This window comes from Zonotrichia albicollis, chromosome 12 (assembly GCF_047830755.1).
Source record: "Zonotrichia albicollis isolate bZonAlb1 chromosome 12, bZonAlb1.hap1, whole genome shotgun sequence".
NCBI classification, from domain to species: Eukaryota; Metazoa; Chordata; class Aves; order Passeriformes; family Passerellidae; genus Zonotrichia; species Zonotrichia albicollis.
The window spans coordinates 11,665,785-11,693,452 of record NC_133830.1 but is presented as its reverse complement, the minus strand read 5'-3'; the positions used below and the strand labels follow the sequence as shown (position 1 = coordinate 11,693,452).

The following is a 27,668-nucleotide window of genomic DNA, read 5'->3' as shown; positions in this document are numbered from 1 at the left end:
AAGGGTGAGACCTCAGCCCAGCCCGGCCCCTCTGCTCACAGGCTCATCCTGCTCTGCACTGCAGGGGTCAAGGGAGGGCACTGTTGGAGGGATGGTGAGCCGTGACATTTGCCAGGTTTCACATTCCTGCTTCCCTCATGTGTAAAGGGACAAAGTCTGCAGATGGGGCTGTGGGATGGATGGGGCTCTGCCCAGCAGCTGTGCTGGCCCACTGCCCTGCCTTGCTGCAGTTCACGGAGGGGAAGGTGTTGGCACCGAGGTGGGTCCTGCGTGGGCAGGTGGAGAGGGAGCCCCCCGAGGCAGCTCTGCTGGCAGTCCCCACCCGTGCATTTCAGTGGGGTGGATGGGGCTGCTATGGGGCAGGAGTGGGCAGCACTGATTGCCAAAGCCTTCCCTGCCCACCTGTTGCCTGCCTACTGCTCTGCATTGTGAGGCAGTGCTGCTGCTTCAGGACTCCCAAAACTCAGCTGGTGCCTATCCTCAGGGCCATTCCTGCCCACCTGGTCAGCAGATGGGATGTTTCTGTGGGTAAGGGGAGCTGGAGGAGGGGCCTCAGGGTGGGTGGGATGCCCCTGAGAGTGGGAATGCGGCTGAGCTGTCCCTTGTGTCCTTGCAGTGGACTAGCATTCCGGAGAGCCAGGTGGGCATGGCAGCAGAGATGGCCCTGAGCCACCGAGGGCCCCACAAGGTGCTGAGTGAGGCTGAACTCGAGGAGGTGGCTCACAGGAAACCTCCCCCCAGGCCCTCTCTGCGTGGCTATCTCCACAAGACCAGGTAAGACCATGTGGCCAGTGGGATGTGCCTGGACCTTGCCCCACACAGTGTGGGCCCCACCTTGCCCCATTCTGCACCCCAGCCCCACCACCACAGGGAGCTGCAGACCTGGGGGTTGGTTCATTTCCCTATGCCCAGACACCCATGTACCCACTCTGTCCTCCTGCCTGGAGGGACACCATCCTGCACTGGGTGGAGCTGATGGTCCCACATTGCTTCCCATGGGGCCTCATCCACCCTCACTGATGTCCCCAAGCCCCCTGCAGTTGTGCTCAAGTTCAGCTCCTGCTGCCTCCCCACCAGATGCTCGGGCTCTGCTGCCAAGTCCCTGCTGTTCCGCTTCCTGCCCTTCCTGCGCTGGCTGCCCCGCTACCCCATCAAGGACTGGCTCCTGGGGGACATTGTCTCGGGCTTCAGTGTGGGCATCATGCACCTGCCCCAGGGTGAGTGGTGCCATGCCCAGGCTGCCAGGGGCCCCCCACAGCTGGGGTGCTCAGGGGTTGGCCGTTGGTCACATGCCTCCCTTCTCCACCTTTAGGGCTTGCCTATGCGCTGCTGGCAGGGCTGCCGCCGGTCACGGGGCTCTACTCCTCCTTCTACCCCGTCTTCCTCTACTTCTTCTTTGGAACGTCAAGGCACAACTCCGTGGGTGAGCGGAGGGACCATGTGCTTGCACAGCAATGGTGGGCAGGGAGCAAGGATGTCCATGGCACTGCATTACCACATCAGCAGCTGGGGGAACCCTTCCTGCCTTTACTTTGCTCCACCAAGAAGGGGGGTGGCCAAGCCAGAGCCAAAGTACAGTGTGTGTGCTTTGAGCCTGGCCCAAGGAGAGAGGAGCTGACCCCTTAAGAGATCCTCTCAGAGAGATCCTGGTGCCCACCTTGGGCTCCCTGCCCATACTCTACCTGTTCTCAGGTCCCTTTGCTGTAATCTCTGTCATGATTGGGAGCTTGACAGAGTCCCTGATGCCCAGTGAGGACTTCATGATATCTGTCAATGGCAGCAATACAACGATCGATGAGGAACGGCGCGATGCTGCCAGGGTGGAGCTGGTGGCCGCCATCACTGTCCTGACGGGTATCTTCCAGGTAAGGCGGTCCCAGCCTAGTCTAGCAGAGAGCAGGAGACCGTAAGCTGTGGGTAATTTTTGCCATCTGTTCTTCCAGGTGGCCCTGGGCCTCCTGCAGTTTGGATTTGTGGTGACCTACCTCTCAGACCCGCTGGTGCGTGGCTACACCACCGCTGCCTCTGTGCACGTCCTTGTCTCCCAGCTCAAAAATGTTTTTGGAATCTCCCAAGGCGAGGCCTCAGGGCCACTCTCACTGTTTGTGGTGAGTGGGGGCTTGCTGGCACCCAAGGACTCCTGGCGCTCACCTGTGGGGCACATAGAGGCCTCCAAAAACCTGCTGGGGAGGCATCTGCTTTCCTGAGCACATTCCCTCCTCCTGTGTTCTCTAGACCATCATCGATCTCTGCAAGAAGCTGCCAGGCACCAATGTGGGCACCCTGGTGACTGCCATCATTGCCATTGTGGTCATCTTGATTGTGAAGGAGCTCAACCACAAGTTTGCTGCCAAATTGCCCATGCCCATCCCCATCGAGCTTATCACGGTACCCAGAGCTGCCCCGGCCCCCTGTGGGGACACAGCCAGGAATCCCTGCTGTATCCCTGTCCCCTTCAGGGTGGGGAGTGGTGGGATTTCCTTGGCAGCTCCAGGTCATGTGTTCCTCCACCACAGTCCCTGTGCAGGAAGACCCTGCCTCATTCCAGTCATTCTCCCCCAGATCATCGTTTCCACTGGCATCTCCTATGGGGTCAACCTGAAAGAAAAGTTTGGCATCTCCGTGGTGGGCAACATCCCCAGCGGGTGAGCGGGGCCTGAGGGTGCAGGGGGCTGTGCCAGGGCACCGTGCTGCCCACAGCACCCCTGTTTGAGCCCCATCTCTCACTTGAATGTAGGTTGAAGCCACCTGTGGTCCCTAACATGAGCTACTTCGGGCAGGTGGCAGGCAATGCCTTTGCCATTGCTGTGGTAGGCTACGCCATCTGCATCTCCCTGGGCAAAATCTTTGCCCTGAAACATGGCTACAAAGTGGACAGCAACCAGGTGATGCTCTGAGGCACAGGACCCCCACCCTGGGTGAAAGCTAATCTTGCCTTTCGTGCAGGCAGATGAAAGCATGGTGCTGCCCTGCCACTGCTCTGTCCCTGCAGGAGCTGATTGCACTGGGTATCTGCAACTTCTTAGGAGGATTCTTCCAGTGTTTTGCCATCAGCTGCTCCATGTCGAGGAGCCTGGTACAGGAAAGCACAGGGGGCAACAGCCAGGTGGGTCTGGGCAGTGCTGCCCCCCTCTCTGGGGCTGAACCAGGGGCAGGCAGGACAGCGAGCAGTGGGGGCTCACCCCTTGTCTCCTGCTCTCCTTCTGCACAGGTAGCTGGTGTCATTGCATCCCTGGTCATCCTGGTGACCATTCTGAAGATTGGAGAGCTCTTCAGGGACCTACCCAAGGTACATCTAGTCCCACAGCCCCAGTGTCACATCCCTCACCTGTGCCTGTCCCATGGCATGGTGATATGGTAGGGGAACAGGAAAGAGATTTGCCCTCAGCTTCCTCACAGCTGCAGAAATTTCTCTCCTAGGCCATCTTAGCTGCCATCATCATTGCCAACCTCAAGGGCATGTTCAAGCAGTTCAAGGACTTATGCACTCTCTGGAAGTCCAACAAGGTGGACCTGGTAAGGTGCTGGCCAGCCCTGGGGCTGAGCTCTTGTTCCTGGAGAGGATTTCTCCACCCTCCCTGAGGCTTGTGGGTGCCAGTGGAGAGGCTGTGCTGCAGCTCACTGTGTCCCCTCTCCAGCTGGTCTGGATTGTGACATTCATAGCCACCCTCCTGCTGAACCTGGACATCGGCCTGGCGGCCTCGGTGGCATTTGGGCTGCTCACGGTCATCTTCCGTACCCAGCTGTGAGTACCCTGGGGCTGGGGCCTGTGCCATGTCCCAAGGGCAGCAGGAGCCTGTGCTGACCTCAGCCCCTTGCTCTCCTCCCTGCAGCCCCCACTACTCCATCCTGGGGCGCATCTCCGACACCGACGTCTACAGGGATGTGGTGGAATATGAGATGGTAACGGCACGAGCCATGGGGGAAGAGCTGCCTGCACTGGGGGGCAGCTCAAAGCTCGCTGGAAAAAGGGGCTGGGGGCATTTTGGTGGGGGGAAGGGGAGGGGAACAGGTGGCTCCATCCCTGGGGTAGCACCCTCCCCATCTGCCCCCAGGCACAGGAGGTCCCTGGCGTGAAGATCTTCCGCTCTTCCTCCACCATCTATTTTGCCAACGTGGAGCTGTATGCTGAGGCCCTGAAGAAAAAGGTAGGAGACCCTCCAGCCTCAGAGTGCTTCCTCTGTCTCCTGCCTGCCTGCCAGCAGCAGGGTGGCATTGGGCCAGCTGAGGACACAGGGCCACACTGCTTTGCAGAGCGGCATTGATGTGGACCGCCTGATTGAGAAGAAGAAGAAGGCCCTCAAGAAGCTGAAGAAACAGCAGAAGAAACTGGAGAAGGAAAAGGCAAAGAGGAAAAAGGTGCCTCCACTCCTCCAGTGACATCCTGCACCTCTTCCTTCCCCAGCTCTGACACTTCTGTCAGTGCACTGGTGTGGCCTGGTGGCCCACATAGTTCCCAGTTCAGTTTAGGGCCAATGAGTGAGAAAGGCACTGGGACTGAACTGAGTCACACCCCCCAAGGTTGGTAGGAAAGCTGGGCTGTTAATGATTATGTGTTGGAGCTGCCAAGTCATTAACCTTTTGCTAGTTAATCAGAATTAAGAGCAAGGGCAAAGGCTGGCCTGGTGCCAGATAATGAGCCTGGCTCTACCGAGTGGTGCTGGGGAGAGGGGTGGATTTTGATACATCTGAAAGTAGCCCAAAAGTCGGTGAAGATGTGAAAGGGGTACCCACTCCTGGGGCCACCCACTGCCTGTGCCCTCATGCAGCCAAAGAGCCTCACCAAGGTGAGCCCGGGGGAGCACTGCCATGACCAGGGCGCTGCTGACACCGGGTCTCCTTCCCTTCCCCAGCATGCAGAGGACGGTCCAGGCGTGTCAGTGATTGAGTTGCGTTCAGAAGAGAGCGGTGCACCCTCAGAGCCCACCCTGCAGAGCCTAGGGCTGCCCAAGCCCAACTTCCACGCTGTCATCTTGGACTTCAGCCCCATCAACTTCGTGGACACTGTCGCCATCAAGATCCTGAAGAATGTAAGGGGCTGGGGAGCAGGCAGGACAGCAGCCTCACTGATGGTGTTTCTGGGGCCCTGTGGGGAGCCCCGATGGCTGCTGCCCATTCCTCTTCCTGGGTAAAATGTTTGTTCCCATTTGCAGATCTTCAGGGATTTCCATGAGATAGAGGTGGACGTCTTCATTGCCAGCTGCTCGGGTGAGGGGGATCTGCAGAGTCATGAGCCCTGGCTGGGCATGGCCACCCCTTTGGCACACAGCTGATAGCCTGGGGGGTCCCCCCATGGTGCTCCCACCCCCAGGGTTTCCTCAGAGGATGGGTCCTGCAGGTTGTCCCATGGTGGTGACCCTGGTGTACCCCACAACACAGGAGGCGGGAGGAGGCTGCCCTGGGTGGGTGACGGGGGCTCAGCTGAGTGCCATCACTTTAGATACTTATCCCTCCACACAGTATCTGTCCTGGCCCAGCTGGAGCGGGGCAACTTCTTCAGTTCAGCCATCACCAAGGCCTCCTTCTTCCCCTCTGTGCATGATGCCGTGGAGCACATCAGCAGGGAGCGGCACCAGGCCTCGGTGAGTACCCAGCCTTGCTGTCCCAGCATGGCGATGGAGAGGGCAGCCACATCAACCCCTCCCTCTCTGCCCCCTCAGGTGGACCACAGCACCAGAATGTAGCCCCTCAAGAGGAAGACATCTCCCCCAGGAGACGGGCGGGCAAGGAAGGCTTTGCCACCCTGATGGCACCAAGTCACCCACCCTAGGGCCCAGATGCCCTGATCCTCACCAGCTCCTCTGGACTGTCAATGCTGGGGCTCTGCCCTGTCCATGAGCCCTGCTGTGATGGGGATAGAGCTGCAGGATGGAGCTGCTGCTGGCTGTCACACCGAGGAGCTGGCTGTCACACCGAGGGGCTGCCTGCTGCCCCCACACTGCTCAGCCCGGCCTGCCCCACCAGGCTAGGATGTGGTTTGGGGGTGATGGAGGGGCCAAAGGGTTCCTGCTCCCAGCAGCAGGCTGGCATCATGAATAAAGCTCTGTGGTGTTCCCCAGGGTTGGTTTCAATGCCCTTTCCTCAATAATGATACTTTTGGGCCAGACCATCCCGCTGCACCCCAGCACTGCTGGGAATGGCCTCCCTGTCTGTGGGGCCCCAGCACCCTCCCTCTGGCTCTTTTCTGCCACTTCTCGCCATCACCTGCTCTGGGTAGCAGTATGGGCAGGGATCCCCACCCTCAGAAGGGTCACAGCACCCTCCTTGCCTGACTGGGGAGCCACCAGCACCTGCTGGCTGCAATCATACCCACACCAAAGGGGAAAGCGCTTGCAGCCAAGAGAAGGCTGATATGGGGTTTTGGGGGGCAGGGGTAAGGCTAGTTCCACAATTTCAATATCTAGCATTCGTTCAATATTTTTTCTGTTTCTGTGTCTTTAATTATAGACATTATTGCTGCCTGTATGATGATTAATAGGAATAGTTCTTTATGATCCTTCCCTTGCTGACATCAGTAACTTTCATCTTTTCCTGGTTGTACCCGTGGCTATGCATTAAGGAAGAATAGAAGGGAATAAGTTTTAGGGGTATGTTGCAAGTAACCAGATTGGTAGTTCTGGTTCCATTTCTCATTATCTAAGAAGAACTCAGATTATTTTTGGACTTTTTATAGACCTCTGGCTAGGTTAGCATTAGTCTTTGATTGACCCAGTCAACTTTAGGCTTCTAAGCTTGACTAGTGAATGTAATGGAGGAAGTCACAGAGCTTGGGTGGTTCCTGTGTCAGCAGCTTCTCAGAAGTAGGGAGATTTATGTTCTCAAGTTTATTACTTCAGCTACCAGATAATGCTCACCCCAAAAGAGGGTGAGAAGGTTGGTTCCCTAAATGGTGAAATAAGTGTTTCTGCTATTTGTGACTATCTTGTATAACTGGGGTTTATTACAAGAAAGTTTGACTAAATGGCATGCATCTGGTCTTGGAGGAAACAGAATATTCTTTGTAGGCTTTTATCAAACTGAGATGGTCTTCAAGGACATAGCACTTAAAATACAGTCATTCCCGCTAGTTTCAGTTCCATTTTAGGCTCAACAAACAAAATGTGAAACCTCCACCAATAGGGAGGGAAATTTAATTAGACTTCCTCCTTTTTAGGGAGAAGCTAATCATAAAAGTTTCACCAGGATCAGAGCAGGCTGTAAAACAAGAGTGCAATGCAAAAGACCAATCCTGTCCTCTTAGTATTAATATTTGTAACTGGACTTGAATGAAATGTGTCAAATCTGTGCTCTTGGGTATCACATCAGTAATAGGTACTTCAGCTGCTGTACTTCTCTCCTAAAGCTAAAAATATAATCCAAAAAATCAACATTCCATGGTCACAATTCACCCTGTGATGTTGACCGGTGAAAAAGGAGCAGAAGGTGCAAATTACCTGCAAGTTACTTTAATAGTCTGTCTAAATCATTGGCCGCTGATTCCCTGAAGGTTTCAACAGGTCAGTTGCCCATATCTTTCAGGAGTTTTGCCAGGTCATGTTTTTCTTGGGATTCTCTAATCTTTCCCCACTAGTTCAGTCTCTGCTCTCAATTCTTTTCTGAAGTACCTCAATAGCATGGAAATGTATTGTTTTTATTTATCACACCATTATTCTCTTCAAAAGGTTGTTTGCCTCAAGTGTCATTTATGCTGATTTTTGCTAGCTTATTTTCAGATGCCAGCAGGTGTTTTGTAATAGCAAGTACACAATCCTATAGCTTGGCTTTCTTTTTATTTAGTCTGTCTAGAAAATGGAATGACTGAACATCTCAGACAGATTTTCTCTCCACAATACATTTCACATGAAGGACATAGATTTGTATCACTAAGATCATCTACCTAAAATCTTGGCACTGAAGAAACTAGTGGTTTGCCAAGAAGGGGATCAGTAGAAATGTTGTAGAGCTGCTATGTACATATTAATGAAATGCCAGACAGTGAAGCAGCGGACATTTCTGGGGTTTAGCACCATGTTGCTGCATTGGTGTCCATTTTCTCAGTGTGCCAGCGGCATTTCTGTCTATAAGTGTGCTAAGATTTCCAGCATTTGATGTCGTTTCCTTACTGTCATTTTAATACCTTCCTGATCCTAATCTGGACAGATTAAAGGATGATATAATTTTTACATTTTGAAAATCTGTTGGGAAACACTATGACACAGTAAGCATCAGTGTCCCCCTTTTGTTTTTTTGCCTAGTTTGTAATTTTCATAGACTCATTGAAATTTCTGATAATGTCAATAAGAATACTGTAATTTCTTATACCACTTACCAGGGTTGATGCTGATGCCTATTCCTTCATTATATATCTGACCTAATGGCCAATTTTTGTGATCTGCAGTTTGCTGTGATTTGGTAAAAGCTGGCATACACTGCCAACTCACAGCTTGTGTGTTGGGATTTAAAGGGCTTTCATGGGTTCCTTTCGGCGACTGCCACGCACTGGATTCTCACACTTACAACCACTTCACCTTCCACAGGTCATTTCAGTATTTAATACTCTTTCTGGGAATGTGAGCAATAGACCCTCATTTCCAGGGATTCCCATTCCCCGTGACTTCCCATTCCCCAGGATCCCCATTCCTGGATCCCCATTCCCGTTACCCCCATTCCCGGATCCCCATTCCCGTACCCCCATTCCCGGACCCCCCATTCCCGGACCCCCCATTCCCGGATCCCCCATTCCCGGATCCCCATCCCCGGTACCCCCATCCCCGGTACCCCTATTCCCGTTAACCCCATTCCCGTATCCCCATTTCTAGGTACTCCCATTCCCGTACCCCCATTCCCGTTACCCCCATTCCCGGATCCCCGTCCGCGCCCCCCGCGCTGCGCCCTCCCGCCACCAGGGTACGCGCCCGCCCTCCCGCCCGTTCTGCGCGCGCTCGGCCCCGCCCCGGCCCCGCCCCTGCGCATGCGCACGGCTCTCGGGCAGTTCGTCTGCGGAAGAAGAAGATGGCGGCGCGCTCAGTGTGCCGGGCGGGCAGCGCGGCCGGGCGGGCGCTGCTGTGGGGCCCGCGCCCCTCCGTGAGTCACCGCATCCCGCCGGGGCAGCGCGGGGGGCAGCCCGGCCGGGCCGCGGGAGGCTCCGCAGTGCGGAGTGGCTGCCGGGCCCGCCTGTGTCCCAGCCGGGAAGGTCATGGGGACGCGGCGGGCGGTGGAAGCCCCCGAGCCCCGGAGCAGGGCAGGGCGGGCGGGGAGCAGCGGCAGCTGTCACTGTCACCCAGTGCGGGGCTGCCACCGAGCCGCTCTCTGCCCCCGTACTGGGGTGTGACCAGTTCGTGCGGCTTTTCCCTTGGGGTTTCCCACCTTTTCAAACCTCTGAGTTCTCGGCCCTGCCGAGAGAACAGTGTGTTAGTAGTGATGACAGCCTTTGTTTTTACAGGCAGCTTTATTGACTTTGACAAGGAAGCGAGGTGCTGCCACCTATGCCCAGACACTCCAGAATATGCCTGAGACCCAGGTCACCACCCTGGAGAACGGCCTCCGGGTAGCCTCAGAGGAGTCCAATCACCCAACCTGCACCGTAAGCTTAGCATAAATTAAGGGCTTATTTGAAACAATCAGCCTTGCCTAGCCTGCAGCTGGTCTTCCAAAAGGGACAGACCCCACTGCTTCTCTTTGTGAACAGATGGGATTAATATAGCAGCAGGAGGCCCAGACTGGTGTTGTATTGTCTTTAGACAAGTTTTTGTGCTGTACAAATTTGCTCAGCCTTTTATATGAGCAGTAAATGAGCAGTAAAAGTTATCTCTCTGGCAAAACCAGATGTGGTGAAGCTGAGAGAGAAAAAGCCGAAATACGTGCAGGGAACCGTTGCTTGTTTGCTCTTATTTTGGTTCTTGTAGTGCAATGTCTGTGGAGCAGACCCCTTGTCGCTGCTGCTGTGTTTGTGTCATTAGGGTGCTGGTTGTTTTCCTCTCTGATGTTGGTACTGGCTGGTTTTGCTGCCAGGTGGGTGTGTGGATCAAGGCTGGGAGCCGCTATGAAGACCCGAAGACCAACGGGGCTGCTTTCTTTGTGGAGCACATGGCCTTGAAGGTGAGGATGTGTGCCAGCTTTGCACACAGCTGCCCTGAATATTCTGTCCATGCATTGACCTCTTGTTTTGGAGGCTGTGGCTGTTGAAAGAGGGTGTAAATCAGGTCATCTGAGTCCTAGAGTCTTTGCATACAGTATAAAAATAAGTCTAAAATGGCATCTAGCCTATGTGGTGCATGTTGGTTGAATATGCAGCAACTTGCAAGCATGCATGAAATAAATAACTCTTATTTGCTGTTTTTCTCTTAAAGGAAAAAAGTTGCAATTAAAAAGTGTAGTACACATAGAGCACTGTGTTATGAAGCATTTTTCCTCAGGTTAGCACAGAGAGTTCAAAGCAGCATTTCCTGTTGCCATTTCTTTTGCTTAGCTTTTCTTACTGGTACAGCAAAGTTCAGAGGCTACACTTCTTGCTTTTTAAATTATGCAGGTGTCTGCTGAACAGGGCAGAAGACATCTAAGCCTAAGACTTGCTGGCTCAAGTTCAGCCTGTGCCTTCATAGACAGCTACAGCATTTGGCTAGCTCATTAAGAGATATGCCCTATATAGAAATAGTCTTCTGCATCTATTTGTCTTCTTCTGCTTGGATAGCTAGAAACTTGCTTGTTTTTGGTTTGGGCTTGTTGTTGGTTTACTTCCAGGGATGTTCAAACACTTGTCTCAGCATAGGTTGTCTCCTTGCCTGCTGAGTTTGTGTTGGTTGGTGGTGATGACAGCCTTTATTTTTTCAGGCAGCTTTATTGTGTTTCAATAAACACAAGCTTTATTGACAGTTTGTCTTGATCTTTCAAAATACACCTCAGCCATCCTTTATCTAGAGGAAATAAACCAAGTATTAAATCTCTTGTGTACCTGCCCTTGGTTTTTATGATTCACAAGACAGTGTTTATTGTTATTTTCATTGCTTTAATTCTGACCTAAAAGGAAGTTTGTTCATTTCATAGCTGAGTTTGTCTGGTTTTCTTTAGGGCACAAAGAAGCGTCCTGGCTCAGACTTTGAGAAGGAAGTGGAGAGTCTGGGAGCTCACCTGAACGGGTACACCTCCCGTGAGCAAACTGCCTTCTACATAAAAGCCTTGTCCAAGGACATGCCCAAAGGTAGGATGGCCAGGGCAGAGTCTGATTGGGAGGTTAAGTGCATGTACTTCTGTTTCTCATCCCCAAGCAGCTTTTCTATCAGCAGACCAGGGACTGAAGTTGAAGCTGAGCAGTGAATTGGAGGTTCTGGTTGGTAGCTGAGGAGAGCAGCGCAGTGATGTGGTGATTCAAGGCTGTGTGTCCATGTGTCCCTAAACCAAGGGTTCCAGTTATGTCAGGCTGCACTGTCTTGCCAGGAGGGAAGATGGGAGGGATTCACTAGTTTGTGGTTGTTTTATGGAGCTTAGCAAACGAGGTCAGCAAGAGCTGCTGTGTGAGGAGTCGTCAGTGCAGCTCTTGCAGGTGCTCCTCGTGCTCTGTACTGCCATGTGCTGCCTTCTCTGGGCTGCTTTTGGGCAGGGGCAGTGATTTGAGTAGGGCCCTTACTGTAGACATGGGCTGTGCTGTAGGCATCACAAACTCTCTGTGAGGATTCAGTGTGTATCTGGAGAAGAACCTGCTTCTGATACACTTCACCTTCTGCAGATGTAGCTTGCACTCTGCTGGTGAAGGTGCTTGGCAAGCTGGTTTGGAGCCTTCTTGCTAAACCAGTGTTGTTTGTTCCTCCCAGATGCTTTGGGAATGGGTAGCACCCAGCTCTGCAAGGTTGTATGCCCTCCCCCTCATGGTTTTTGCTCACTCCTGTGTGTCTTCTTTCAGCAGCACTGGGTAGCAGTCAGGCAGTGGGATGCTAATGTAGGAATTATGTTGCAGCTGTGGAGCTTCTGAGTGACCTTGTGCAGAACTGTGCACTGGAGGAGTCTCAGATGGAGAAGGAGCGTGTTGTCATCCTTCAGGAGTTGAAGGAAATGGACAGCAACCTGACAGATGTCACCTTTGATTACCTTCATGCCACTGCTTACCAGGGGACCTCGCTGGCCCACACCGTTGAAGGGACCACAGACAACATCAAGTGAGCAGCAGGCTGGGTGTGGTGCACAGCCTTGGGGTGCAGAGTGTGGGTGCACGACTGCTGATCCTGGGTGGGATGACTGCACAGTGTGTACATGGAGGTGATCTGAGCCCATGGGCTTCTTCTTGTGCCCTGACTCTGTTTCCCCCACTGGCACTGGTGAAAGTGTAATGCTGCAGGCATTCCTTAGAACCACCCCGTGCAAGCCCTTCCTGAGGCTGGAGGGGACAGGTTGAACCTTCTCCCTTACTCCTCAGTTTGTTAGAAAAATTAGAGAGCTAGGGATGCCACTAACACAGTGACCTTGTGTTAGCTCAGTGACTGGGTTCAGTACTCTCTTCTTTAACTCTCCATCTTGGCTGCTGGTTCCTGTTCTTTGTGTTCTAGAATTAGAGCACAGGGCAAACACAGTACACAGTGCAGTCTTGCTTCTAAAAAGCATTGTTATCCTGCAGCAAAAACAATCATTGTTGTCTCTGCAGTGTGAACTTGCTTCTTCTAAGCCTCTCATTCCTGCAGAGTTGGAGATGCTGATGTTCTGGGTCTCTGTGTTCTTTCCAGGAGGATGACTCGAGGACATCTGGTTTCATATGTTGATACTCACTTCAAGGCACCTCGTATGGTCCTGGCAGCTGCTGGAGGTAAGTTCTAGATCCTTGTAATCCTGGGAAGCCTTGGTATTTTCATGTGATCAGACTTGTCTCACATCACTAATGTAAAATCAGATAATTTTGTTAAATTAGTCTGTTTTAAGACTGGAGATCTCTCTTTTTATCATTGCCAGGTATTTCCCATAAAGAACTAGTAGATGCAGCCAAGCAGCACTTCACTGGGCCACCTTTTACATCCAAGGGGGATTCTGTGCCTACCCTCAGGCGCTGTCGCTTCACAGGGAGTGAGGTAAATTTGTTTTGGTCTCCATCAAAATGAGCAGCTGTTGCCCAGCTGTGGAATGAGTGGGAAAGCAACTGGAGCTGCTTCTCAGTGGAAAAGTCTGTTCATGTGTGACAGAGAAGCTGATGATGCACCATCTTGGTAGTGCTCCCACGTTCTCTTCTTGGGGATTATTGCCACGTGTTGAGTTTTAGATGGGACCCAAATCCGTTAGGAGTGTGAGGCTATTGCTCATGTGATCTGCTGCAAAATTCACATCAGAACAGCTGGTTTGTGTTCAGTTCTGCCTGGGATTCTTTTATTTCACTGGAATAACATCAAGTGCCCCAGTTAGTCAGTCTGGCATTGCAGCAGGCTGCAGACAGATCACAGTGTTGATGCAGTTCTCCCCCACTCTTTGATGATTTTGCAGATCCGTGCCAGGGATGATGCTCTGCCCCTTGCCCATATTGCTCTTGCTGTGGAGGGGCCAGGATGGGCTGATCCTGACAACGTGGTGCTCAACGTGGCCAATGCTATCATAGGGCGCTACGACCGCACGTTCGGAGGTGGCAAGGTAAGAGTTGTGAGTGCAGCAGGGAAAGCCTGGAGCCTTTTCATGTCAAGTGTTATGGAGAATGTGCTTTTTTATTATGGTGAATGTGCTTTAGGAGAGGCTGTTGTGGTTAGCTTCCAGCTGTGAAGGGGGTAAGAGCCTGGAAAGTAAATAGAAGTGTAATCCAGGCTAATCCAGGACAGTTTTTGAGAGGTGATGCTGGCAAATGAACTGAACCTTTTGTGGGAGAGGTGTAGCTGGTGGATTCACAGCAGCTTGTTCCCACCCTCACAACTACCACTTAGTGGGGGTGGGGATGGAAGCAGGACAGAATACAGTCTTATGATGCAAGCTTGTCTTACCACTGCAGAGCAAATGGAACTTGTTTAAAACCTCAGTATTGAATCCATTATTGTCTGAAATCTGTCTGGCCTGTATGTCTGTGCTAACCCCTGCTGCTGGGAGACCTTGTCCTTCTCATTTTTTTCCACTCCTGCGGTGGTGTGCATACCAGCTTTTCATCTGCAGCTGGGAAAGGAAGTGGTTCTGCTGGATGGACTCCTAGGCCATTGTCTGTGGCTTTTCCAGCAGTGATTCTCATCTGTTGACCACATGAAGGCTCTAAATTAAGCTCTCCTTCAGCAAAGTGTTCCGCTCTGTCTTGTCTATGGTCTTTGTGAAAACAGCTCAGTGGGAAAGAATTTGAGCTGTGAGGAAACTGAAAATGAAATGGCTGACAGCATCTCCTTGTTTACAGAATCAGTCTAGCAAGCTGGCCACGCTTGCTGTGGAGCATAATCTCTGCCACAGTTTTGAGCCATTCAACACCTGCTACTCTGACACTGGCCTCTTCGGTTTCCATTTTGTTTCTGATCCCCTCTCTGTAGATGATATGATGTTCTGTGCTCAGGGAGAGTGGTAAGTACAACTTTGGCACAAGTTGCTGTTCAAGATCTGAGCCTCTTGTAGGAGACTGAGCTGCTGAGGGAGCATATTAAGTTTATACAGAGAGCTGTGTCTCTTTATGAACTTCTTGGTAACTTCTTGGTTAAGTGATCCTGTAATCTTTAAATCTCTAAGAATGTGGCTTTTGAGGAGCTGTTTTAGTCCCTTAGGGCTCCTCTGGTCTTTTGTTCATGCTTTCAAGTATTAGCACTGAGGCTTTGGGGGCTTTTTATATACAAGTGAGATCATTCCTTAGACAAGGCTTTCCTAGGTGCCCAAGAGATTTATCTCCATTGTCTTGTTAAGCCTGAGCAAAGCAGGCAGAGTTCCTGCTGCTCAGTCTCTTGTCTTGTGGCTGATGAATGACCTGCTGCTGGAATCATGCCAGTGTTTGGGAGCCTTCTGGCTGTCCATCTTATTGTGTCCATGAGCCAGTTCAAGGCTACATCTGAGCTGCAAGCCCTCTGTGAGAAGCAGGTGGAGTGAGCCCTTGCCCCAGAGACATGGCCCATTGGCAGGAGAAGAAGGGATGTAGCAGCTGGAGTCCAGACAGACTGTGGAGCTGTCTTGTTCTTCGAGCATCAGTTTCCATAGCAGCTTGCCATGCATGGGAATGGCTGACACGCCTTCCCTCTCCTGTGATAGGGCCGTGCACAGCACGTGCTGCTGTGCCTGCTGGGCAAGCCAGAGCCAGCACCAGGGCTGCTGAACCTCTGAGTGTAGCTCAGCGTGTATCCTGCTGGCTGAATCCCCTGCCTGTGTGCTGGAGCTCTGCCTCCTGCTGCTCTCTGGAGATCCAGGATGAATGTCAGCCTGCAAGAGAAGCAGTGTTGATAGCAGCTTATTTTTGAGGAGACTGGGAAAGGGAGGAATTCATGTTCTGTCTGAGCAGACAAACATCTTAAGAGCTTCCATGTCTTCTCCAGGATGCGTTTGTGCACCAGTACCACAGAGTCAGAAGTGGCAAGAGCCAAGAACTATCTCCGAAATGCCATGGTGGCTCAGCTGGATGGTATGTTCTGGTTGATGGATTGACTACTGTGCAGCTTTCAGAGGGTTTCTGCTTGAGGCTCTCCTGGAGAGCAGGACCTGTGCTAAAGATTGCAGTTCTGCTGGCAGGCGCTGGGCAAAACTTGCTTTTCCTGCTCCGCACTCCTCCTGCCACGTTGTCAAAGCCACTGACCCCAGCCTTCTGTGCTCCCAGGAGTGACATACTGCTGGTGACCTAGGAACTGAGACCCTCACACTGGCCTGCCTTGGCTCTAACATTTGGGAGATGAGTGAAGGAATCTGTGTATTGTGTAACTCCTGCTGGAGCTGCATAGAGTGAGAATTAGGATTGTGCTTTGTTAGCAGAGGGTTTAATGCTTAGACTTTCTGCTCTGTGCTTTGGCTGATGATCAGGCTGTGCAATTCGGGAAGGCTTGGTGCACTGACCATGCAATATCTTCAACATCCAGGTACCACACGAGTGTGTGAGAATATTGCAAGCCATCTCTTGCACTACGGACGCCGTATCCCTCTGGAGGAGTGGGATGCCAGGATTTCTGTAGGTATCCATTTGTTTTGGCTGGTATACCTGAGCATGGTGGGTGTCAGCATTGTCTGGCCTTAGTCTGCTGCAGTAACATTGCAGTAACATGTGGTTTACTTATCCCTTAATCAGACTGCCAGAAGTCAGTCCAGTGGTTATCCTGCTGACACTGATGTAACTGTCAGAATCTCTGGCTTAGACACAGTGTATGCTGTGTCCTTGTGACTGGAGTCAGTCCATCCCAAAAAGAGGGCATTCAATTGTGTTAAGCAGCACAACCTGAAATTCCTGTAACAGTTTTCCTAGTGGTGTCCCACACCTAGTTTGTGGAATTTCTGCAGCCACTCTATTCCTTAGAAGACTTCTGATTTTGGCCTTGTCTTCTGTACCCCCAGGAGAATGCGCTGTGTAGGGAGGTTAGCCATCCTTGCAGGCAGAGCTGGGCAGTTGGTGCAGATGGTTCCAAGGGTCTGATTGTATCTTTTAATGATCTTGATATGTAATGGCAGCAGTTAGTTGCAACTTTGAGAAGTGTAGGTCTGCTGGAAGAGTCATTAATTGCTTGTTGGATCTTTTTTAGGCTGTTGATGCAAAAATGGTGAGAGATGTGTGCAGTAAATACATCTATGACAAATGCCCGGCAATTGCAGCAGTTGGTGAGTAGTAGGTGACAATCAGTACACACATAAAAAACAAGGCAGGGCCAAGGACTGAGTGGAGGTGTTACAGGCAGTCCTCATGTGTCTGTCCTGACTCGTTAAGCCACTCTGGTTCTTCACTGATAGCCTCCTGCCTGTGCACATGAGGTGTGCCAAGGCACATTTGCCACGAGATCAGACTTGCAGGTGATGGAGATGCAGTGGCAGTGAGCTGCTGGCTGTGCTCCCACCTCTGCCTGCTGTGGAGCTGTGCCTAAGACAGGGAGTCCTGTAGCTGGGTGCGGGCCCAGCACGTCTGCCAGGTGTCCTTACCCTGGGGTCAGGGTGGTTTATGTAAGGGAAGTGAAGGGACCTGATTCTCCTGTGCTGCTCTGGCATGTCTGTCTGGCCAAGGACAAATTCCTTTCGGAAAACCTGCCTAAGCAGCTCAGCTCTGCTGCCTCCTTCCTGTGTGTTGAGAATTCCCCTCCTCCTTGCAGCTGTTTCCTCTGGCCTTCAAAGTGGAGCAGACTGGAAAAGGGATACAGTGTTTGAGCCGGAAGTTGAAATGTTGAAATGACTTGGTGGTTCCCTGTACTTGATACTGAGCATTGTGGGGCAGTGTGAGAAAACACCTTATTCTGTCAGGAGCTGGTATCTGTTAGTTTTCCTGATGCAAGTTTGAGCTGTAGTTGCTTGGTTTCGTGCAGAGCTGCTATGGATTGCAAGCACAGGCTGCTCTGCCACCATCTGCTGTAAAAACATAAGAAACTGTAGAGAGATGTTTTTAACTGTGTCTCAAAGTAACTTTCCTCTGTTCACTCAGGTCCCATTGAGCAGCTCTTGGATTACAACCGCCTCCGCAGTGCCATGTACTGGGTCCGTCTCTAGGAGGGGTTGCCTGCAGATTGGAAATCATGAACGTGTGGACTGTGCCAGGTTGCCTCTGGCTCTGAATGTCCTGGGCACCACGGGCAAGCTGAGTCCATTCACAGCAGCTGTCTTCTCTGTGTTAAATGTATAAAAATAAATACATCCTAAGTGGAGTTGGTTCTGCTGGTAGTCAACTGTTCTTTGAGTGGTGTGTGTAGACAGTGTTCATCTTGCCAAACTGGGGAGATGTGATGTGAGGAGCTGGAGCTGTTGTTGATAGATAGGCAAACATCTGTCCAGAGGGGCTATGTTATAATAACCCATATGTTTCTATATGGAGATGTGTTACCTCTCATCTTAAGCTTCCTGGTTATCTGTAAACCAGCTCAGTACTGAGCAGAGATTATTTTCTAGTAGTGGTGTTGGACTACACATTCCTCTTTTACTCTCCATGCAATCAGGCTCAGCTAGGCAATAACTGAGAGCCTTCTCAGGCCTGTACCCATAACATAATCTCTAGGTCTGAGTAGCTGGAAGAGCTACCTAACCCTGTCTTTTTGGTGTTAAACTGGTTGCTCCGTTGTCTTGCCTCTGGGAAGCTGGAACATGGAACAGAAAGCTGAGCAAGGGGGATGGAGAAAAGTTTCCCACCAGGTGGCACTAGCCTGTCACAGCTCCCCTTGGAAGCTGCGAGGTATTCCTGTTTGATTTTCCTCTTTGGGATAAATGTCTCTGAGGTTCTCATTTAATTTCCAAGTTTTGCCCTGACAAGGGAGATTTAAAAATAGTGTAGAAGTTTCTCAGAGTTAGTCATTACACTTGAGACTAATCCAGTGTACTAAATAATTGTGCTGAATCTGGATTCTTGATCAGAGAGTCAGTGTGTCTGAGCCCATTGCATATACTAGGCAAGTTTGAAACTGTTAAATGCTCTTGATGCAATTTGGGTTTAACTATTGTCACAAGCTCTGGCTTGTTACAAGTGCACTGAGGGCTGAACAACTAAACAAGCTCACTTATGCCTCCAGCCTTGTGGAAGCAGTAAATGGTTCTGTCTTGGTTTTGTGACTGCAATCAGAGTGTAATCCTCTTTTATCTTCCATTGCTATATATTTTCCCTTCTTGGTTAATTTTCCAAAGTGTTATGCAGTTGGTGAGAAATACAAGGAAAGAGATCCTTGCTTAGCATTTCCTACAAGTTTTCTTCTTTGGAGGTATCTCTTTGGGAATGTATGTTTTCCTTGAGTAATTAATTCCTCAGGCTCTTCTCTACTACTTTATTCTAGGAACACATTCAAACCCCTCAGCAACGGATGCTTTCCAGGTTGCTCTGTTTTTCTGGAAAAGCAGCTGCCCGTGCTGAGCCTTGCTCCCAGCACTTCAGCAAGGACCAGCTCCTGACCAAAGGCTGCAGGTCTGCTGGGCTGCCTGGCTTATGCAGCCTTAAATGGATTTTGTAGATGCTTTTTTCTTGTAGAAGTCTGAGTATCTGGGCTGATCTGGATGAGGAACTGTGCCCTGGTGAGTGGCACTGGATGCAGAGGACTGTTGGGTGCCTGTTAAGAGTTAAGGCTGAGCTGTGCCCAGGATGTTGGCACTTTCAGGCTGCAGTTGTGGTGGCACTGTGCCTTGTAGTGCTTGTTGTGTTTGTGTGCTGTGGCAGTCCATGCCTCCAGAAACATGAGTGTCTCACCAGCTCCAAGGATTGAGAGGTTTGCCATATTATTTTTTCCTTGGTAAACAACAATTGGGGATGTAAAAGGTGGGAAAGGGAAGCCCATTCAGGAGTCAAGTGTTCCTGCTTGGCAAAGTCACCCATGCTCTGAGCCTTATCAGGGGCTTGGGAAGTGTAACCTGGAATTGGTGCAGAGTCATTAAGCATTTGGCAGCAGAGTGCTTTGATACTGGAGGAGCTGAAGCTCTAATCTCATTGGCAGGTCTCCTGCTTTTGGAGCTGTATGGGGGCGTTTCTGTTCCTCCACCAGAGTATCCAAACTGGGAAATGTCTGGCATGACAGAAGTGTCCTATCTCAGCTTTTCCTGAACCTTGAAAAAGAATCTTTTGCTGGACCTCTCCCCCTTCCCTCCCCACAGTTTCCGCTGCCCAGTGAAGGACAGTGCCAGAGGATGGAGTTGGAACCATCCCTAGAAGCATCCCAAGTTCACTGTAACTGGAGATGGCCTGGGTGACCTAATAAATCTGTTTCCTGGCTCCATGGACAATGCAGGATTGTTCAGTGGGGCTCTTTGACCAGTTTAGTTTTCAATGGCTTAAGTGTTTTATTTTGCTACTTGGAAGGTTACTTGGGATCCCATTAGTCCGTGCTGATAAATTTAGCCTGGTGTATGGACTGGCCTTTGCTCCCTCCCCTCCTGCATGGTCTTACCCTCTCCAGGTTAAGTGCCCTCTTTGGAGCTATTGTGATTGCTTTTACTCCATGACACCTTGGCATTCCATCTCTTGGCTGCTAAAGGAGAGGATTTGGAAAGTTGGATACTGTGTGCACCCCGTGCAAGGCTCTGCAGTTTCCTGGACACAGGATTTCAGTGGCTTGTCTCCACTACACAGAGCTATTCCAGGAATGTAAATCTAGCAGTGAAAACTGTGAGTGCTCACTAGAGCCCTGTGCTGAGTGCTCCATGTTGTCCTGGCCTCTGCAGGCAGAGCTGCTGGTACCCCCAGTGCAGGGCTGCAGGGCCCAGCAGATGCACAGGGTGGATCTGCCTGTGGAGCAGGCAGCCCCTTTGATATGTGAGATGCTTGTTTGTGATTCGGGTGCTTGCCAAGAGAGGGGCCACAGCAGCCAATTGTCAAGAGTTGCCTCACCTGAGCTAATTACCCACCCTGGAAAGTACAGTTGATACTCATCATGGGTGCTGAGCCAAGCCTGTCCTGGGGAAGCAGGGAGCTGCAGGGAGTCTTTCACAGAAATGAGAGGCTTGGAGCTGTGCCACTCCTTGGTGCCAGAGAGCTTTTGGGAGGAGAGCCCAGAGCCCTCTGGGCCTGCTTCTCTATCTGCTGTCCTGCCAGGGCTGGTGAAAAATGGCAGTGGGAGCTGTAGGTGAGTGGGGTTTAGAAAGCAGGGCAGCTCTGTAGTGTCTTGTGCTGCTGGAGCCTTGCTCTGCTCAGCCCCCTGGTGCAGGGATTGACTGAGGTGTTGGCATGGCTGTGACCAGGGGCTTTGTCCCCCATCCAGCCTGTGTCTAGTGTGGTTTGCTGAGGAAAGGGATGGGTTCTCCTGTGATTGTGTCACCCAGGGGGGCTGCAGCATGGCCAGGCTGAGGGAGGTACCTGGTGCTTGGTAATGCTGACCAGGACTCCTGCATTTCACTGCTGAGGCTCTCACCAGGAGAGAGGAACAGTGAGCAGTGATATCTGGACACGTATCCAGCAATCCTGTTTCCTCTTTGGGAAAGGAAATGCCTCGTGTAAAGCTTTTAGTGTATTCATTGCGTGGAAAAGCGGTGGACAAAAGGCCCATCCAGGCCTGACTGCCAGCAACAGCCATCCCAGGCTGCTGTGAGGCACGAGCATGGTGGCAGGAGCTGCCTTTGTCTGCACTGCTGTGCCTGGAAGGGCTGAGCTGCAGCTCTGAACACCCTCATTAAAAGCTGCTTTACCCCACACGCCATCCACAGAGGTTGGATGGTTCTCACTTTTCCATGCAAGTCTCTGCTTTCCTGTCTTTTCCCCTTATACATTTTCCTTCCTTGAGGCTGTGAGGTTTTAGTGGGGTTGCCAGGCTGAGGTTTGGCTTTGTTGCCCAATCAGACCATCACTGGGGATGCCCAGAAAAGCTGTTTGAAGTGTGGGGTGTGGAGAGGGATCTGCCCAGGAATGGAAAATGGAGCTGCTGGGATGGCAGCCTGGGGAGCTCCCAGCCCTGATCTGTGGGAGCAAGAGGGATTTTTTTCTGTATGAAGAGGTGTCAGCAGTACCTGTGCTGGATCACCTGCCAGGTGCCCTGGAGACACTGCTCCTGCTCAGTGTCCCACCATCCACTGCTGAACCTCTGCCATGGTCTGGGCTTATTTAAGGCTCTATATCCTGCTGTAGTGGGAGAACTGCACAGCAGGGACAGCATGAGGACAACGAAGGAAGCTGGATTAAATGCCTGAAGCAAGGTTTGAGCAAGGCTTAAGATACTGAAGAATGAGCCTGAATACCTGAGTGCTGTTCCTGGTTCCACCAGGAGCCTGCAGTGTGACATGGAGCATTCAGATTTTGGGGCACTGTGTTAAGGTGGGTGCTGACACCAGGTGCAATGCACAGAAATAAAGCTGCTCCCCATGCAGTGCCCTCAGCACAGTGACTCAGGTGTGCAAAGCATTTTGTAAAGCAGCCCCAGTACTGTGCACTGCTTTCTGCTTTGCATGTGGCTTTTATTCCGAGTAGGCACTTGGATAATGCTCTGAAGGGAACGTGCTGCTTATCTTTGATTTGTTATATTTAGGGAAGAATGAGTTGGCTCTTCTGGAGGGGATTTTTTTCTTCCTCATTTGAATGTTTAATCTAAGGAATTGCAGTGATGTTGCTTCAAGACTTAGCAGTGGATGTATTTCAGCTTCAGGAAAGTGCACTCTGAGCTTATCAGGGTGCACTGTAGGGCTCAGCATTGTGCAGATTCCTGAGTACCAAACCCATGGCCCCCATTTGGGTCATGTCACCCTTGAGCAAAGCTGGGAGTGATGGAGGAACAGGCTCAGTGCTACCCATGGAATGTTGAGGGTGGGATTTCCAGGTAGGGATCACTGCCTGTGCCAGGGGGTCTCTCACAGGAACTTGGTGCAGAGTGGCTCTGGGAACTGGAGCAGCGTGGGTCTGTGGCAAGTTCCTGCCTCTGCTCTCCTGGCACAGCAAGAGGCTGTCAGGGAGAGGAGATGGCAGGTGAGTGTGCTCGAGTCTGGGCATCCCAGCTCCACGTGGCAGCTCTGCTTTTTGCACCCCTTCCCCCACTGGCTGCTGCGAGGCTGGAGGTCCCTGCTGCCCCTGGCTGCTGTCCACTCTGGTTCTGTGGCTTCCCCTGCTTTGTTTACTGCTGTTCCAGATGTGCAGCTCTTGGCAGGAGCCCCTATGACGTGGGAACACAAGCATCTCCTGTTCCTGCCTCGCACGAGCAGCACTGACTCACAGGTGACCTCGCCCCAGCCCCGCTGAGGGGTATGGAGGATGAGATCCTCATGGTTCAAGGTGAGTCCTGGAGGTGGTGAGGGGGCAGAGACAGGATGCTGTGCTCTTCCCTTCTTGGTGGCCACACAGAGGGGTGCAGAGGTGCTGGTGATATGGTTTCTGCAAGGACCTGGAGCTCTGAGAGCCCCGAAGTTGTCACTGCTCTGGGGATGCACTGTGCTCAGCCTTGCCCTGGAGCCCCCCAGCACCCTGCCCCACAGCTGTGGGGTCCCTGTGTGGCATGGATGTGTCCCCCCACCCTGTGCCATCCTGGTGACGCCCTCCGGCTCCACCAGAAGTGAAATCATCCAGGGGAGGCCTGGGGAGGGAGGAGTTCCCATGGTGACAGACAGCGATTCACCCGGCAGGGCAGGGCGGGTGCTTCGTCCTTTTGATTCTTTTCTTCTGGAGTCGGGCACCCAGCCAAGGAGCTGAAGGAGCAATGGCACAGCCTCGCGGGGGAGAGACACAGGACAAGTCTGGTCTCGTGAACTGCATTAATCCCTCTGGAGCAGCTTCCCCTGCAGCCTGGCTGCTGCCCCACACGTTGGGTGAGCCTGACCCTTCCTGCAGCATCGATTCCCTGGGTGCTGGCTCCCTGCAGCCTCCTCAGCACCCCAACAGACTGACAAACAGACCTTGATCCTTCTTCCCATGCATCATCGGTCATGTGTGAGACATTCAGGGCAGTATCCTGCAGCTGCTGGGGATCCAACTCTGTTAGCCAACATGGGCAAGTGTGGGTAAAGAGCTTTGTGCCGTCCACGTGCCTTTATCAGCACCCAAGGCCTGCAAAAGCCCCTTACCAGAGGCTGCAGCATGGCCCAAACTCTCCAGGGGTAAGAACCCCTTCCTGAGCCCCTGGCTGTCCCAGGCAAGGCCCCTGCCACACCCAGATGTGAGCTGTGCCATCCCTCCCTGGGAGCACTGCCTGCCGGTCCTGGCTGGGCTGCACATCCCAGATCCCCTTGTGCAAGCAGCAGCCAAGCCCCAGGAGAGTGGGACAGGGGCTCTTTCATGAGCCGTGCCAGAAATTCATATAGAGCTGCAGGTAGTTTTGAGGGGGGTTGATGCAGGTTGTGAAACACTTGAGTAGAGGCAGAGAGGAAGCATTGAGCAACCACCCTGTACTCCCAGCCATCAGGCCTGCATCCCAGATACAGAAGTGGGAAAATGAGAGCAGGATCATGCAAAAGAGGAGTGAGAGAGGGACAACCTTTCCCTGGCACAGGGACTGTGAGAAATCTGGATTTGGAGAGATGAGGTGAGCAAACTCCTTGTGCAGCTCCGAGTGAGTCTCTTGCTGTCACTTGTGAACACAAGCTGGTGTGCTGCTCTGCCAGGGCCAGTGGAACCAGTGCCTGTGGGCTGGCAGCAGGAGGGACTGAGCACAAGGCATTAGTGACTGGTTATTTCCATGTCTTGGGAAGGCAGGGTCAGTCCACTGTGAGCTGTGTGCAGCAGCAGGGTCCACGTGTCCATCCTTGGGGGTCAGGATAGAAGCCCCTGAGGACTGGCTCCTTGGACTCACAAGGAGTAGCCAAGGTACTCCTCCCCTGGGAATACAGCTATCCTGAGCTCCTGCAGCCAGGGAGGCATCTGTTGTTGCCATTGAAAGGAAGAACAAATACACCCAGTGCCATCAAGCTGTGCAAAGCCCCTGTAAGGAGCAACTCCTTGCAGCACAGCTGGCAGCACCCCTGGAACAGCTCCAGCTCCCTGGGCCCACATGCTGCCCCTCTGCCTTTTTTACCCCTGCTTGGTCATTGCTGTCACCACCCTGCTCCCCTCCAGCACCCCATGCCATGCTGCTGCCTTCTCCTGCAGGTTCTCAAGGGTCCATGGGGGCTCCCAGGGTTGGATTAGCCTGCCGCTGGCCTTGTGTCCTTGGGTGCTGTGCTGGGAGCTGGGCAACTGCCTTTTCCCAGAAAAGCTCAACATCAGGCAGCAGAACAGATTCCAAGTGCAGGGAAGGTGGTGCTGCCTTGCCCTTCTATCTCTGTACCACCTGCTCCCAGCAGCGTTGGGAAGGAGGGATGGGGCAGCCATGGCTTCATGGTGCTTGTCCCACTCTTATGGGGAGTGGAGATGGTGCAGGGTTTGGGATCTGATGGCAGCTTGTCCCCACATGTGGCAGGAGCTGCTGTGTTCCTCCTGCAAGTGCCCTGGCTCTGCAGCTCTGGGCTCTGTCCTGGCCTTGGCTGCTGCTGCATGCCCCTCCAGTCCCCTGAAGCCCCTGGAAGCTAAATGTGGGGCACAGCACCTTACAAGGCAGGAGCAGCCCTGCTGTGACACCTCCCAGCACCCAGCAGGGCCTGAGCTGTCCCCTCTGTCACACACCTTCTCGGAGGGATGCTGCTGAGGCCAGGCGGCGGCCAGAGGCGCGGGTGGCACCGCGCTATTTGCAGGTAAGATATTTCCTGGCTTTCCCGGCGCTCTAGGGAAGCACCGGTGACCGGGCCTCGTCCCGAGCTCCTCTCCCAGTGCAGGAATGCCACCTTTCACCTCTGCATCCCTCCCCTGGCCCGCGGCAGGGCCGGACAGCGCTGGGAGCCCGCAGAGCACAGGGCAGCGCTGCTCGGGCTCAGCCGCCCGGCGCAGCATGTCCAGTCCCGCCCTGCGCACCCCGGCCCAGCCCGCACATGCCCCAGGGTGTGCGACGTGGGCTGGCAGCGCTCCCTCGGCTTCCCTTCGTCTCCTCCTTCCTTCAGGCACCCGGAGGAAGGGGAGCCGCTCCCTGTTCTCTGCCGGTGCCGGCTCCTGCCCTGCAATGGGTCCCTGGGTCTGTCTTTGGGTCCCTGGTCTCTTTGTGCACCCCAAGCCCGGCTGTGCCCCAGGGGGTGGCAGCCACTGCCTGCTGCTCCCTGCACACCCTGCAGCCAGGAACAGGCTGGCAGCACCTCAATCCTCATAACCCCAGGGTGGGGAATTTTTATCCGCCCCTACAAAGAAGCAGGATTTTCCTTTTCATAGCTGTGTGTGCTGGGCTAGTGGGGCATCTCTGGGGCATAAACCCCATGGGATTGTCAGCTTGAGGAAAAGGCAGTACTGCCCCCATGCAGAGGTGCTGGGGGAGCTTTGCTGCACCTGGGCCCTGCATTTCTGCATCTCCTCCATGCCCTTTCTCAAGGGCAAGGTGGGTTGATTTTACTGAGCCTGGACCCAGCTGCAAGTGGGGACTGCAGGGCCAGGAGTGAAGGGCAGCAGCTCCTGCCTCAGTCAGTCGAGGAGCTGGATTGCAGAACAGCTGGATTGCAGCAGCCATGGGGATTTCAGCCCCTGCCTGCATTCTGCTTACACCTTCCCCCTGCCTCCCCCTGGGTCCCTGACACCCAGCCCCAGCCCCTCTGGGTATCCCAGCATCACCCAGAGCCCAGCCACAGGATGCAGCTGAGGGCAACTTTTTAACTAGGCACTCTAGAGCCCCATTCACTGCTGCTGGCTCCTTATCCTGCTTCCATCATCCCCATTGTCACCTTCCCTTTCTGGCATGCTGGCCCCATGCCATTGCAAAGCACTGCCAGCCCTTGGCAGAGCCCTGGTGGTGCCTGGCTCTCCCCTCACTTGCTGTGCCTGAGAAGCAGCCTGGCCTCTGTGGTTGGGCTGACCAGGGCTGCCTTCTCCTGCACTGCTTGGCTAAGGGGAGGGTCACGTCCCCGTGGTGTCACCATTCCCTCCTGAGCCCGTTTTGCACGGCCAGGGGGGCCTGGCCACAGCCCAGCACAGGTTCGTGCGATGCTGGTGTGCAGCTGTGCTGGCAGCTGCCTCCAGACACAACAGTTTACAGACAGGAAAAGCTTTCCATCCCTCCACAGGAGTTGTGGAGAGCCAGGACATGCACCCACTCCATGGGGAGCCTTGTGGGGAGGCACAGCAGGCTCAGCCTGACCCCAAGCTTGGCTACAGTGACCACTTGGCTCCATCTTCATTCTGTCACCAGACTGCTGCTGCCTCCACAGCAGCTAAGGTCCCCCAAAATGGGAACATCCCCTTAACTTTGGACATCCCAAGAGCTGCTGGGCAGGGAGGAAAGCTCATTGGTCAAAACTTCATCCTGATATACTTTGACTCCTTTTGCCACAGGGATGTGGCCGTGGGCAGCAGCAGGATGGAGGGTGCTCTGGTACAGAGGAGCTGTTTGTTTCTGTCTGTTTCCCTTGTGAAGTGCAGTCTGGAGGGCTGGCATGACATTTTGCCACCCCAGACCCACCAGGGTAGGTCAGCAGGAGGTAAGGGCTGACCCTTTCCCACCCTGGTCTATTTTGTGGTCTCTTGGGTTGCTGGGTTGTCCTATGGGGTGACACAAGTGTTCCCCAGGGCTGCACTGTGAGTGTCACCCTGTCCCTCTGGGCTCTCTCTGAACTGACTGGTGACAGCCAGGGGTCATGGGCTCCTTTTCTGGGATGCTGGGCTGGGTGGCTGGGTGCCACATCATGGAGCTGGCGGTGCCTGGTGCTGGAAGACATTCCTGGAGCATGTCTCAACTGGCCCCTGTGGCAGACAAGGTTCCCCCTCCAGGCTCTGGCCAGTTCCTCCACCCCTCCCCTGCCTCAGCACTAGCCCCCTGCTGCTCCCCTCCCCAGTGTGAAGGGCTGGGAGAGGTGGCTTCTCCCTTCCAGCAGCCCCAGAGCTGCCCCATGTATCCCCACTGGCTGGGAATGCCGATGTCTGCTGGGGTGGGGAGCATTGCAGAACACAGCAGGGCCAGAAAACTGAAATCCTGTAAGGGTTGTGCTGAATCCCAGCTCATGGCACATCAGCACCAGAGGCAGTGGAGAGGGTGGGCAGGGGATGGGGGCAGCAATCCCCACAGCAGCACAAGTGCAGCAGGCTCTGTACCCCACCACGGTGTGTGACTGACTGTGCAGCAGGCTCTGTACCCCACCACGGTGTGTGACTGACTGTGCAGCAGGTGCTGTACCTCCCCATGGTGTGTGACTCATCCCGTCCC

At 53.1% G+C, this 27,668-nt stretch overlaps 2 protein-coding genes across 2 annotated transcripts; both read left to right on the top strand.

The window, feature by feature from the left end:
- The first annotated feature begins 126 nt into the window (after positions 1-126).
- On the top strand, positions 127-6,053 carry SLC26A6 (solute carrier family 26 member 6). The gene is given in 21 exon segments (XM_026792411.2): positions 127-180; positions 182-229; positions 617-774; positions 1,078-1,217; positions 1,313-1,423; positions 1,693-1,865; positions 1,944-2,108; positions 2,236-2,388; positions 2,563-2,645; positions 2,738-2,885; positions 2,993-3,106; positions 3,212-3,289; positions 3,421-3,516; positions 3,639-3,745; positions 3,834-3,903; positions 4,056-4,148; positions 4,255-4,359; positions 4,854-5,030; positions 5,154-5,208; positions 5,461-5,582; positions 5,661-6,053. Coding segments are annotated over 21 exon segments (2,238 nt in total). The 5' UTR covers positions 127-162; the 3' UTR covers positions 5,685-6,053.
- Positions 6,054-8,910: 2,857 nt separating this feature from the next.
- UQCRC1 (ubiquinol-cytochrome c reductase core protein 1) lies at positions 8,911-17,720 on the top strand. Its single transcript, XM_005485419.3, has 13 exons — positions 8,911-9,063; positions 9,422-9,562; positions 9,991-10,077; positions 11,047-11,176; positions 11,930-12,128; positions 12,690-12,769; positions 12,913-13,028; positions 13,435-13,578; positions 14,315-14,475; positions 15,429-15,514; positions 15,963-16,051; positions 16,617-16,692; positions 17,501-17,720. The coding sequence occupies exons 1-13, from the start codon at positions 8,992-8,994 to the stop codon at positions 17,563-17,565; spliced, it is 1,446 nt and encodes a 481-aa protein (XP_005485476.1). The 5' UTR covers positions 8,911-8,991; the 3' UTR covers positions 17,566-17,720.
- The last annotated feature ends 9,948 nt before the right edge of the window (positions 17,721-27,668 follow it).